Source organism: Gossypium hirsutum, chromosome D05, assembly GCF_007990345.1.
Source record: "Gossypium hirsutum isolate 1008001.06 chromosome D05, Gossypium_hirsutum_v2.1, whole genome shotgun sequence".
NCBI lineage: Eukaryota > Viridiplantae > Streptophyta > Magnoliopsida > Malvales > Malvaceae > Gossypium > Gossypium hirsutum.
The window spans coordinates 30,535,939-30,547,821 of NC_053441.1; the positions used below are offsets into that span (position 1 = coordinate 30,535,939).

The window sequence follows — 11,883 nt, forward strand, 5'->3', positions numbered from 1 at the left end:
TTGTCACATCATTATTAATCAAGATGGTCTAACCAATCATGCCAATTAATTAATATATCTAGACTAGTAAACTTCTGGTTTACTATACATGTAAATCAATCATACTAATATAAATAATTTCACTAGAAAATTCATTTAATAATATAGAAAAAAATAATTTAGCACTAGTTTCAACACAATAAAATCAAAATCGAAGATATATGCATTTATTACAAATAAAATTTATCAATTTACAAGATATGTACAAACAAATATTTCATTTGTATAGACATATATGTAAAATTAAGCATCATACAAGCATACCATAAATGCACAATAATTGAAAGTTGGAACATAAGATGAAACTATTCATTTAAATTTCAATATCAATCATATTATCCATCTCATAATATCTTCAATTTTCCACTTGCAGTGGTGAATAAAATTATTATGTCCATCCCTTTTCCGATTATTATGGAACCATTTACTATACCCACATTAAATATTACGTTATTATATATTAATGCATTCAGCTCAGGGATGGAGCAAATCTAGTATGACAAGCTTTGATGTATACCAATCGTTGCAGATCGGATATTGCTTAGATATATACTCTTAATTATTCAGAAATAGTGGGAAGCTCTCTGTTAATGGGCAGTTTGGCCCTCATTTCATCTTTAGAGGCAAAAGGATTTGGCGGTACCGTGAGATGCTCAACCTCTCCTTCCAACATTTGAACCACCGATTTCATCGATGGACGATCCACCGGATACCATTGGATGCACCAAAGTCCAACAATTGTAAGCTTCTTTGCTATCTTATCATGCTCTTCATTCTCAATGCTCATTCCCAACGCTTCACCTTTGTCCAAACGATTGTAAACCCATTCTGGGAAGTAGACTTGGCTCATATGTTCCACTTTGACATCGATATTTTTGCGTCCCCCCACCATTTCAAGCAGCATCATTCCGAAACTATAAACATCTGATTTGTAGGATACGTTCCCAAAGTTCCTAGACAGCACTTCAGGTGCAATGTAGCCCATGGTTCCCCTTGCTGCTGTCATTGATACCGCACTCTGCTCTTTAGAACATAGCTTGGCTAACCCGAAATCGGAGATTTTCGGATTGAAGTGCTGGTCCAACAAGATATTGTGAGGTTTGATGTCGAAATGGAGGATTCTTTGCTCACAACCTTGGTGCAAGTACTCAATGCCTTTGGCAATGCCTAGAGCAATTTCGTGAAGCTTTTCCCAGCCCAGGAAATGATTCTCACCTTTGTCTCCGAATATGAACTTCTCTAATGACTCATTGGGTAGGTACTCGTAAACCAAGGCTCGATGATACCCGTCGGCGCAAAAGCCGACGAGACGAGTGACATTGACGTGGTGGATTCGACCCATGGAGCTGACTTCGTTGATGAACTCTTCCCCATTTCCTTTGAAATTGTTAAGAAGCTTGACCGCAACGGAAACATCGTTGGAAAGTGTACCTTTGAAAACAGTTCCATAGCCACCTTGTCCCAGCTTTTCCTTGAAATCAAAGGTGATCCTCTTGATATCAGCATAGGAATATCGAGAGGGCTTGAGAGCTTTGTAATCTTCCAAAAACTGTTCGATTTTGCGCTGAGCGTCTTTCTCTTTTTTATGCAAATGGTGCATATATAGAACAACAGAAAGGCTGAGTGCAAGAAAAAAGGAACCGATGCTTATACCTGCATTCAAATAACACCCACAGGGATCCATCCTTGTCAGATATATGTTTCATCATCATTACTTTCCATTCATTTTCTCATTAGATTACCCAAATGTACCTGAAATCATCAGCTTCGTTCTTGTACCTGCACACATCACCATTTTTAAACTTTATCAGCACCATGCTTTGCTTCTGATTAAGATTAATGTAAAAGGCAGCTGATGAGTAAAGTTAGAAGTTGGATTTGAGGCTAAATATCTTCTTTTTTTTTCACTAAATAATTAATTATATTATTTTCTTTTGTATTTTACTTTTTTATTTATTGAAAATAGCCAAAAATGTAATCAAATAATTTTCAATATCTTAATTTACTCTATATTTGAATTAACCAAACATTCATTTGTACAGTTGAATTTTTAAAAAAACTTTTATTTAATTAAATTGATAAATATTAATTATTATTTTTTAAAACAGAAAATATTATATTATTTTAATAATAAAATATCTGATCCGGCCTACAACAACTTAGTCAAAAGTCAACAAAAGCAGGTATTCGTCTCTTCCAGAGTATAAGCGGATATTATTGAAACTTAAATAGGTAAATTAAGAATTTAGTAAGCTTATTTTTATTAATTTATTGTATAAAAATTGTTAAACCATCTATTTTTATTCATTTTTAACATATGAATTATTGAATAGTAAATGAAATAAATAAATTTAAAATTAGCATTTTTTATATTTATTTTTACGTAATTACTTATTTTTAATTCAGACCTCTACCCAATTTACTTCTACCGTAAGATTAATAGCATAGAAAATCAGAAGAAACATACCCATATGTTTGATAGGGATGACAAAGCACTCGAAGCCGGTGGGATTGGTATCATTGCGTCGACATCCTTGGTGCTGTGCTTCGCAGTAACCGCACGCCGGTCTGCTCCATTTAAAGTAAAAATTGTTGCTCCTACTCCAATCTGATGATAACAGCGCGTAGGGAACTTCTTTGAGATCTATAGTCTTCCGGCAATGTAACAGATCGGTGCTTGCATAATCGGAATCCGTGTATTTAACGACAAACCCAGGCTTACTACTTAAGCAACGGATGATTTTATAATTACCGTAGTCGGATTGGTCCACATCGGAACATTCGAACAAAGTAAAGTTTCTCAGTTCTCTGGAATAAGCATTGTCCAATGAGAGATTGAAAGGAGACAAAGACATTGTGAGATTTGGGAGTTGATTTTGGACGCAACCATCTTCAGCATACACTTGAATCATTTGCTTTACATAATCTATACGCTTCACCAACAACTTCACCGATTTGGGCAGCTCCAGCACCGTCCGATTCTTGTTGTCGCAGGACAGGTTAAACCCTGGTGAGCCACAGTTTTCATGTCGCCGGCCTTTCAATTGGAAGGGGAACCGCACGGAGGGGCCGCCGCGTTTGCACCTCGTCGGCTGGCAACCGTTTGGATATGTTGGGGGTGGAGCAAGACCAACTGCTGCAGCAGTGTATAGCAAGAAGAAGTGGAAGAGAATAATCACCATTTCTTTTCTTTGGGTAATCTGAGGAATGGATGGTATGTTCGGAGGCTGAACAAGTCGTCTTTTGATTTTATGGTTGGACCGAGCCAGCCGGCAGACGACGACTGATGAAGTATCCTAGTCAACTTCTGTTTCTTTGTTATTTTATTTATTTAAGCTGCTTTTTCTTTTTAGAAAAAAGAAGAGTCGTCTTCGCAGTGGTAAATACAACAAAGTTTAACAGCATGTTAGGCGGTAATGGAATAGATGTGTAATAGAATAGATGCGTAATAGAATAGAAGTGTAATAGGTAATTTTTTGTTTGGTTGAATGTAATGGAATAGAGGCGTAATGATATTCTTGTATTTGGTTGAATAGAATAAATGTGTAATAGCATAAGGAAAAAAACTAAAATGACTAGAATATCCTAAGCAGAATTTTTTTAAGTAGATAATTATTGTTATTGTTATTAAATTTTAATAAGCTTATTAATATAAATAATATATAATTTAATAAAAATATATAATTTAATAAAATATATGAATTTACTAAAATCATAATATATAATACTATAAAATATAATTTAAAATAATTATTACTAAATATAATTTAATAAAAATATATAATTCCCCCACGTTATTTGGAGATACAGGATACAAAACGAATTAATTGTTTAACTAATCAAGGGGCTGATTTTGTTTAGCCATAAAATACATCAATATATATATTTATGTAATGGGAGTTTTTCATTTACATCCGAGTAAACTTATTTTAATTTTATATTTCAACTAACTTAACATTTTATCCCCTATATTCTTTTTGGAATATTAATTTTATATCAACCTTATACCATTCTTCTTATCATTTTGATTAAATTTAAGCTTAAATCTTATAAAAAAAACATGTTTTAATAATAAAATAAAACAAACTTATTTTATTAAATTCCATAAGCTCAACTTAGTAAACTGTGCTTTTAAAACGAAAAAGGAAAGCAGATTATTGTATAATTTGATTTAATAAAATTAGTCAATATCCAAACTTTACAATTTAATCATTTGTGTCCTATACTTTAAGCAAATATTCTCTCCATTGAAGGTGTAGTAGATCACTTCATGCAAGACAACAAATCAAAAAGCAATTATATAAAGTACAAGCTTATCAGTATAAGGCCAAGACAAGGAGCCAAATTCTATTTTTCTTCATTAAGCTTATTAGTATATGGATCCATCAATCCACAAACATTTGTACAACCAAAAGTCCCATATAGGAAATGGCACCTTTTTCCCTTGAACTAAAAGTAGTTGCTAATGCTCAAGCACACAAGAATACACAAGCTATTACTTTAGTGCATGCGCACAGTCACACCCCCTTGGGTACATTCACATTTAAGAGGATAATATATACTAATAAACCAATACCAAATAAAAATTTACAATAAATTCATGCCAATTTCCCCTTCAAGAACTTAACAACAGCAAAACACAATAGCTCTAACAAACAAGTTCCAAGCAGAACACAATAATTATCTCATCAAATATACCTCTGAATTGGAGATATACTCTCTGATAATATACCAAAGCTAAGCATTTGTATCCATCAACTGTAAATTACACAGAAAAGAGGCAAAGGGGCCATGAGTTTCATGATGCACACCAAGAATTGGAAACCACTCTCAGTTAATCTTGGAGCTTCTTTATCTCTATAAAAACAGACATAAATACATCATGACACCAATCGTGAGATATAGAACCTTCAATATCTATTGCATAAAAGAAATGAAGCTAAAGTTCATGGCAGGATATAGCACCTCTGACGCAAAAGACCACGCTGAAAAATTCTCATCATGGATGAGCTGAAGCTCGTTGATTTTTCAGCTTGTCCTGAACTTATAAGTTGCAGCAAGAAACACTACTTAACAAAGCTGAAGTAAGAAGCAACTCAAACATTAAAACTAAACAATTGAGCAAATTCAAAACTAATTGCATAATTCCGCATCACATACACTACCATTAAGAACATAAATTATGCCAATGAATCGAAGAAAAAAATAGGTGAAAGTCACACCTCCCATTGCTCATGTGCATAGGCATCGAGCTCCTCTGAGGTTGGAAGCCTTGCAGTAACACTTTGAGGCATCAGTTCTCTTGGCAAAATCCCACTGCAACTATCTCAACTATCTCAACAACTCGTTGAGTAGTAACATCTTCCTGCATTGTTTAAATATGGCAATGCAAATATTAAAATTCCAGTAGGTTATCAATTGAGCACACTGCCTAGTTATGGTTAATCAGGCAAGTCGAAAAGAACTCCACAGAAACCCACATAGTAATTATACGTATATCCTTCAGATCCATTGGTGTAATCAGCAACTGCAATCATAGGAGCATTTACACAACATCCCTGTAGAAAACATTTACAAAGCTGTTAAATTTGTGAGAGTGATTAAGGAAAAAAAAGGGTTAGCATAAATTGATTTTCTAATAAAATTTGGCATTATGTAGAAAAAAGAAGTAAACATGTAAAGGGAAAGACTTACCATACATTCCATTTCTCCAACAGAGAATAAACCGTCCTTTGTTACCTCTGAATGATAAAAACAATAGATACTTCATATTCAATACAATCTAAAACTTCAAACTCTGACATGAGTTTTACATGATATGTGTATAATTGCAAGCAATATGTTTACAACACTTACCATTGCGCTCAACCCCCAAGTATTTCAATAAGGCTCCTTCAATTTCTCCTGAACCACATATCATACATGGTGTTGTGCCACAAACCAATGACCACATAACAGAGGAAGTGAGCAATTAGAGAATGATCATAAAATGTAGGAAAAAAGAAAAAAGAGAGCAAGAAAGCAACGATGGAATCAAATCTAAAATACCTTTGGGAGATGTTTTCTTCTTGAAGATCTTCAACATGAGATTAACTTCACTGGTTTATCCTTCAAAAACAAACAAAAACCCTAAGAAACCAATATCAATGTGAGCAATAGCACTTCCAGTGAGGGAGAGACCTGGGCATGAAAAAAGAGGGAGAAGGTTGGAAGGAAATGGGAAGAAGAATGAAAAAAAAGAAGAAGATGCTTCAGACGTATCGCACCCTCATCTAAACCAACTCCATAAAACGAGAAGAAGAAGCAGAAATCAATGGAAGGGAAAGGGAAATTACCTAATCAGCTTTTGAGGCAAAAATTGATGGAAGAAGCAGAAATTGACGAGGGCAGAGAATGGAATAGAAAAAAAGAATAGGGAAGGAATCCCTAATCAACATTTGAGGCAGGGAATGGCTATTACAGCCAAGGGAGGTAATAGATTCGTAACCGAATATGGGCGTAATAGCATTACGGGCAACCAAACATATGAATAGGTAGGGCCCACGTAATAGGGATGTAATGGCTATGCCATTACACCCAACCAAACATGCTCTAAGTGCTTGGGTTTTTAGTTTCAATTTTTTTATTCAAAGCTAAATTCATTTAAAACTAATCAAAATATAAGTAATAAATAATAAATACTGTTAAAAATGAATATGAAAAATGTAGATTTAATGTAAAAAATGATTACTTATCTAACCCGATTTCTTTAATTTGAAATAAATTTCCAAAGTATACAATAATTTATATTAAAATATATTTTAATATTTATTCTTAGAAATGCATTTTATGTTCCAATTAAAACGTCATTAGTGAGTAAAACTTAAACTAACATGTCAATCACGAGAGTTAGGTCAGGTGCCAAGATTTTTTCTTATATTAATTAATGATTGAAGGTTTGATCTTCACCCTAATTATGGAATAGTTTTAAAATTTGTGGCCAATGTTTATCTCTTTATTGGACCTACGTGGAGGATTAGTCATTAGATTTGCTTTGTTAATATCTTAGGAAACCCAAAAATATACTATAAGTCCTTATACTTTTTGAAATTTAAAATTTAACCACTGTACTTTTATTTCTAAAAATTTAATCTCTCTATTTTTCCAATTTTAAAATCTAGATCCAATTATTAATACCGTTAATATTTATTTTGTAAACTTTGTTAGTGTGACATTTCAAAATAAAAAATTCTGATAACAATTGAACTTATATTTTTTAAAATTTGAAATGAATAGGGATTAAAATCCTTAAAATAAAAATAAGAGGAGTAAATTCCAAATGAATGAAGAGTATAAGAACTAATAGCATAGTTTAACATAGTATAATTGATCTTAAGATAAATTTGTACAAACCTACTTTATCATAATTCAAAGTGGTAGCTACAAGTTTATAAAATTTAAAAAGTGAACTTTAATTTAATGTGCAATATTATACATGAATTTTGATTTTGTGTAATTTTATACAAAAAAAAATCCACATCATCACTTTAATAGAAACAACTTATAACATTATAGAAATAGAGAAATTAAGTATTAAAGTTTCAGCATATTAAAGGGACTAAAATCAAAATTATACCAAAATAAATGTTTTACAAAAATAATTATAGGAATAAGTATGATTTATCAAGTCAAGGACGTGAGAAAAATATATTGTTCAATAATAAAATTATGTTTACTATAAAGTTCAGTGAAGGCTCGTGGGTCGTTTTCATTGGATTACAATTTGCTCTTTCAGTTTTGACCGATTCAAAGGATGGAAAAAATAAATCATCTACTCATGGAACATAGGAATGATGATTTTGGTTAATTGTTTGTATAAAAGTTAATTTTTGTTCTAGTTTTTTGAAACAAAAGTATTTTTTTAGAAACAACCAAAAGTTGTTATTTTTAACCTCCTTCCCAAACAAAAATAAAGGATTTTCATTTAAATAATGAAATAAGATTGAATGTAATTCAAATTTTGGGAATATTCAGACTTATTTGGGTTTATTCTGCTTTCAATCCCTTTACTTTCTTAATTTTTAAAATTTATCTTTTCTGAATTTGACTTTTCCATTCAAACTTCAAACTCTCCCAACTTTCTCTCTCATCAATTATATTCATGGGAGCAAATCAATTGCTGAACACCAAGCTGCTCTGTCTTATCCCTTGAGGAGTGAAAGAAACGCGAGGTGAGTTACCAAAGGATCAAAACGAATGGGATATGGCTGCATAGAGCAGAGCAAGGGACACGACCACTTGTTCTATTGCTTCAAGGCTTCCCTGAAATAGGGTGTTCATGACGCCACCAGATTACTTTCTTGGCTAACCATGGCCATCATGTACTTGCTCCTGATTTGAGAAGCTATGGAGGCTCCGACTCCCCACTTTAGCCCAACCTCCTACACTTTATGCACCTTGTTGGGGACATCATTGGCCTGCTTGACCATTTTGGGGCACAACAGAAATAATTTTTAATTTTACCAATAAATTTTAAAAATTAAGAAAGTACAGTAACTGGAAGCATAAATAAACCCAGATAAAAACCCTTTAACCACGCAAACGTTTTGGTCTGAATATCCATGGATACGCCCAAACTTTGAATTACTGGCACCAATTTAAAAAATAATATTTTTTACTCGTACAATATTTGTTTTGTATTTAAAGAAAATATTTATATATTTTTTGTGTTGCTTAATAAAGTGGTGACATCACTTAAAAAATAGGTTTTCCATTTGAAATGATTATCAAATGATAGGGTGGTTTTTAGAGTGATGCTGCTTAACGCAATAACGGCACCCAATTTCACTATAAAAAATATCATTTTCATAAATAATTTGCAACCTCTCTCATTTTGTAATTAATTTTTTATATTATTTAGATAAAAAATTCAAAAATTAAAAAAAAAAGAGAGAAGGAAATGGATAAATTCTTTTGCTTATTTTTTAAATGTGTCTATGGGCTAGGGTGAGTAAAATTCGATTCGATTCGATTCGAAAAAAAATTTGAATTTTGAGTAAACCGAATCAAGTTATTCAAGTTTGAGTCGAGTTGAATTTCACAATTCTAATAACTCGAATAATTCAAATAATAGATTGGTGTAAATACTCTTTTGATCCATGTCAACTTTGAAAATAAGCAAATTCGTCTTTCTCACAACAAAAATTACAAAAAATTAAAATATTTATAAAAGTTTTAAAAATTCTAAAAAAAATAAAAAATTTTAAAAATGTTCTAAAATAATAATTTTGGGACCTAATTAATGATTTAAATGTATCATACTCAAATATCTTATTTTATTATTATTTTGCTTTAAATTTTTTTCAAATATATATGGTTCAAATTTATGTACTCTAACATGGAATTAGTTATAGTGTAACAATATTTTTATTTGACATATTTAATTTTTTTAATTTAACTCGAATAATTTCACTCGATTTGATTTGACTCGACTCGAATTTCATTTTACTCGACTCGATTCGAAAAAAAAATCAAATTGAGTTAGAATGATAAAATAGGACTCATGAACTGGATTAACTCAAAATTTTTTCACTCGATTCAACTCGATTTGATCAAAAGCTCACCCTACTATGGGCTGCAATAGCTAGAATGTTTTTTTTTTGAAAATGCAATAGCTAAAATGTTATGTTCATAAATTAGAAAGAAACTATATTTTAAGGGTTATTTTTTCTTTAAAGCTTTTTATTTTATAAAGTTCAATCCGTTAAATTGTAAATTAGTAGTTTGATTGATTTGACTATCAACCCAGATTTAATAACATTGATAAAAAAAAAGACAAGTCTTAAATAAGTAAGATTTTTGCATTCGACTACAAAATCTCAATAAATATCATAGTTTTTAAAATTGAATCGGTCAATCGGATTGAGAACCAATTGAAGTACTAGTTTGAAATAAAGGGTTAGGTCGATTAACCTGGTTGCATAAGTTATTGAACAGTTTTTCTCTATTTTTAATATATATTTTTAAAATTTTAAATTTTTTAATAATTTATTCAACTGAACTAAATAAACTAATTAAAACCAATCAAATAAATGAAATGAAAAAAAAAAAATTTTTATGGTTTGAAGGCGAAATAAATTTTTATATATAATTTTTTTGTAAAATTGTCTATGGGTTGCAATGGCTAAATTATTAGGTCCATAAATTAGAAAGAGCCCATATTTTATGGGTTTTTTTTTTTACTTTAAAGCTTTTTATTTTATCACTATGATATTATTATTTAAATGGCGATTTAATCAGTTGAAGTGTAAATTGATTAGTTATCTCATATAAAGAAAGTGAATATTCCCAAAAATGACTCTTACTACTAAGGACTCTAACGAGGTCTAGTTTTCTTGTTCATAAAATATTTGCAGCTTTTTTGGTTATTTCAAAATAAGATAGAGCAAAAGCTTAACACACCAAAATACTAATAGTATAAGTGTTTGATTGAATCAAGTGAAAATGTTTTGAATTATTGACGAGTCTTATTTTATCATCCTATCTTTATTTAAATTTTTTTCGAGCTTAATCAAGTTAAATGAAATTCAAGTCGAATCGAATAAATTTGTTTGAGTTAAATTAAAAAAACAATAAACTAGTCACATTGAAATCTTGTTAACAATACCATTTAATTCCAAGTGAAGGAACACAAATACTATATATATTTGAAAACTTTTTTAAAATAAAATAAGAGAAAAAAAAAACAAGATAATTAGTATGATAAACTTGATAATTTATTTGTTTAACACCTCAAATGAATCTCTTTTTTTTTTCAAAGATTATAATTTAAATTTTTTTAAATATATATTTTTAAGATTTCTTAATAATTTTAATTTTTTGAATTTATATATATTATAAATTTTTGGAAAAATTTTAATTTTGAATTTTTATAAATTTTTTAGAGTGATCAATTTGCACATTTTTGAAACTGTCAGGGACCCAAGATATATTTACATCAGTTTATTATTCAAATTATTCAAATTATAAAATTTAACTCGACTCAAGCTTAAAAAATCAAATTACTTATTCGTATTGATTAGAAAACTGAATAATTTGAAATTCAAAAAAGAATTTAATTTTTTCGAATTTAATTGAATTTTGCAAAGAAGATTAAAGAAAGTAAATGATTACATTTTTTTAATTGTTAAAATTAATAAGAGAAAGAAAAATAAACTTAACCATTTTTGTTTAGTTAAATTGTAGAAAAAAAAGGAAATAATTAAATATAATGATTTATTACATTCATAACATTATTTGTAATATAATTATGTAAAAAGAATAAAGACGGTAAAAGAATATTTTACATCTTAAAAATCTTTTTTACTTTTCTGCCCATAGCTTTCTCTTTGGGGTAATTAAAATTTTGATATTTTGTGGAAAAGCAAGATATTCAATTCTCTTATTTTTGCAATATATGGTTGATTACAATTCTATATATTCCATAAAGTTTTGAGGGAGTTTATTACTGGAATGTCTTTCAATAAAAATTGTTTGTTGTTACATATCTCTACTGGTTTTCTAAATTAATCCAGCAGATATGTATAATTCAGAAGAATATGTGAGTGATTCATATACAACACCCCTTTCTTTTATCAAGAGTTCCATTGACTAATGTGTTTTCATAAATAATTGAAATTCAATTTCTTGCTTTGTATCTTCAATTTTTGGAAACTTATAAAGTTCTTCTGTTAAGTCATGATCCATGAACCCACAAAATCCTTCAAATTGTATCTGATTCATCCCCAAGCATTTTGAATTTCCCATTTCTCAAAAAAATCTCATTCTTTTCTCATTTTTCATCGAATCATTATTACACTTAAGGTC

The 11,883-nt window shown here is 30.1% G+C and overlaps 2 protein-coding genes across 15 annotated transcripts; both read right to left on the minus strand.

The window, feature by feature from the left end:
• Window positions 1-334: 334 nt before the first annotated feature.
• Window positions 335-3,556, minus strand: LOC107902465 (rust resistance kinase Lr10). The gene is made up of 3 exons (XM_041094654.1): window positions 2,507-3,556; window positions 1,792-1,818; window positions 335-1,692 (listed from the first exon to the last, which is right to left on the minus strand). Exons 1-3 carry the CDS (start codon window positions 3,219-3,221, stop codon window positions 599-601), a joined length of 1,836 nt encoding a protein of 611 aa, XP_040950588.1. The 5' UTR covers window positions 3,222-3,556; the 3' UTR covers window positions 335-598.
• Window positions 3,557-4,376: 820 nt separating this feature from the next.
• LOC107904207 (NADH dehydrogenase [ubiquinone] flavoprotein 2, mitochondrial) lies at window positions 4,377-6,622 on the minus strand. 14 transcript variants are annotated; one of them, XM_041094658.1, is made up of 8 exons: window positions 6,375-6,547; window positions 6,088-6,147; window positions 5,896-5,943; window positions 5,734-5,780; window positions 5,520-5,597; window positions 5,262-5,404; window positions 5,005-5,077; window positions 4,377-4,896 (listed from the first exon to the last, which is right to left on the minus strand). In XM_041094658.1, exons 2-6 carry the CDS (start codon window positions 6,122-6,124, stop codon window positions 5,333-5,335), a joined length of 282 nt encoding a protein of 93 aa, XP_040950592.1. In that variant the 5' UTR covers window positions 6,125-6,147; window positions 6,375-6,547; the 3' UTR covers window positions 4,377-4,896; window positions 5,005-5,077; window positions 5,262-5,332. The 14 variants fall into 14 exon arrangements, 13 of the variants coding, with proteins under 13 accessions (XP_040950592.1, XP_040950596.1, XP_040950591.1 ...); XM_041094662.1 differs by having other exon boundaries at window positions 5,005-5,082; XM_041094657.1 differs by having other exon boundaries at window positions 5,005-5,105.
• Between the last annotated feature and the right edge of the window lie 5,261 nt (window positions 6,623-11,883).

What these genes read in the sequence shown, in the direction of transcription:
- LOC107902465 (XM_041094654.1), bottom strand. Translation starts at nt 3,221, where the DNA reads ATGGTGATTATTCTCTTCCACTTCTTCTTGCTATACACTGCTGCAGCA. An exon ending in CATCCCTATCAAACATATGG is followed by an intron (nt 1,819 to 2,506) that starts GTATGTTTCTTC and finishes TGATGTGTGCAG; the next exon opens with GTACAAGAACGAAGCTGATG. An exon ending in AACGAAGCTGATGATTTCAG is followed by an intron (nt 1,693 to 1,791) that starts GTACATTTGGGT and finishes ATTTGAATGCAG; the next exon opens with GTATAAGCATCGGTTCCTTT.
- LOC107904207 (XM_041094655.1), bottom strand. Translation starts at nt 5,992, where the DNA reads ATGTGGTCATTGGTTTGTGGCACAACACCATGTATGATATGTGGTTCA. An exon ending in TTGGAGAAATGGAATGTATG is followed by an intron (nt 5,598 to 5,733) that starts GTAAGTCTTTCC and finishes TGTTTTCTACAG; the next exon opens with GGATGTTGTGTAAATGCTCC. An exon ending in GATATACGTATAATTACTAT is followed by an intron (nt 5,405 to 5,519) that starts GTGGGTTTCTGT and finishes TAAACAATGCAG; the next exon opens with GAAGATGTTACTACTCAACG.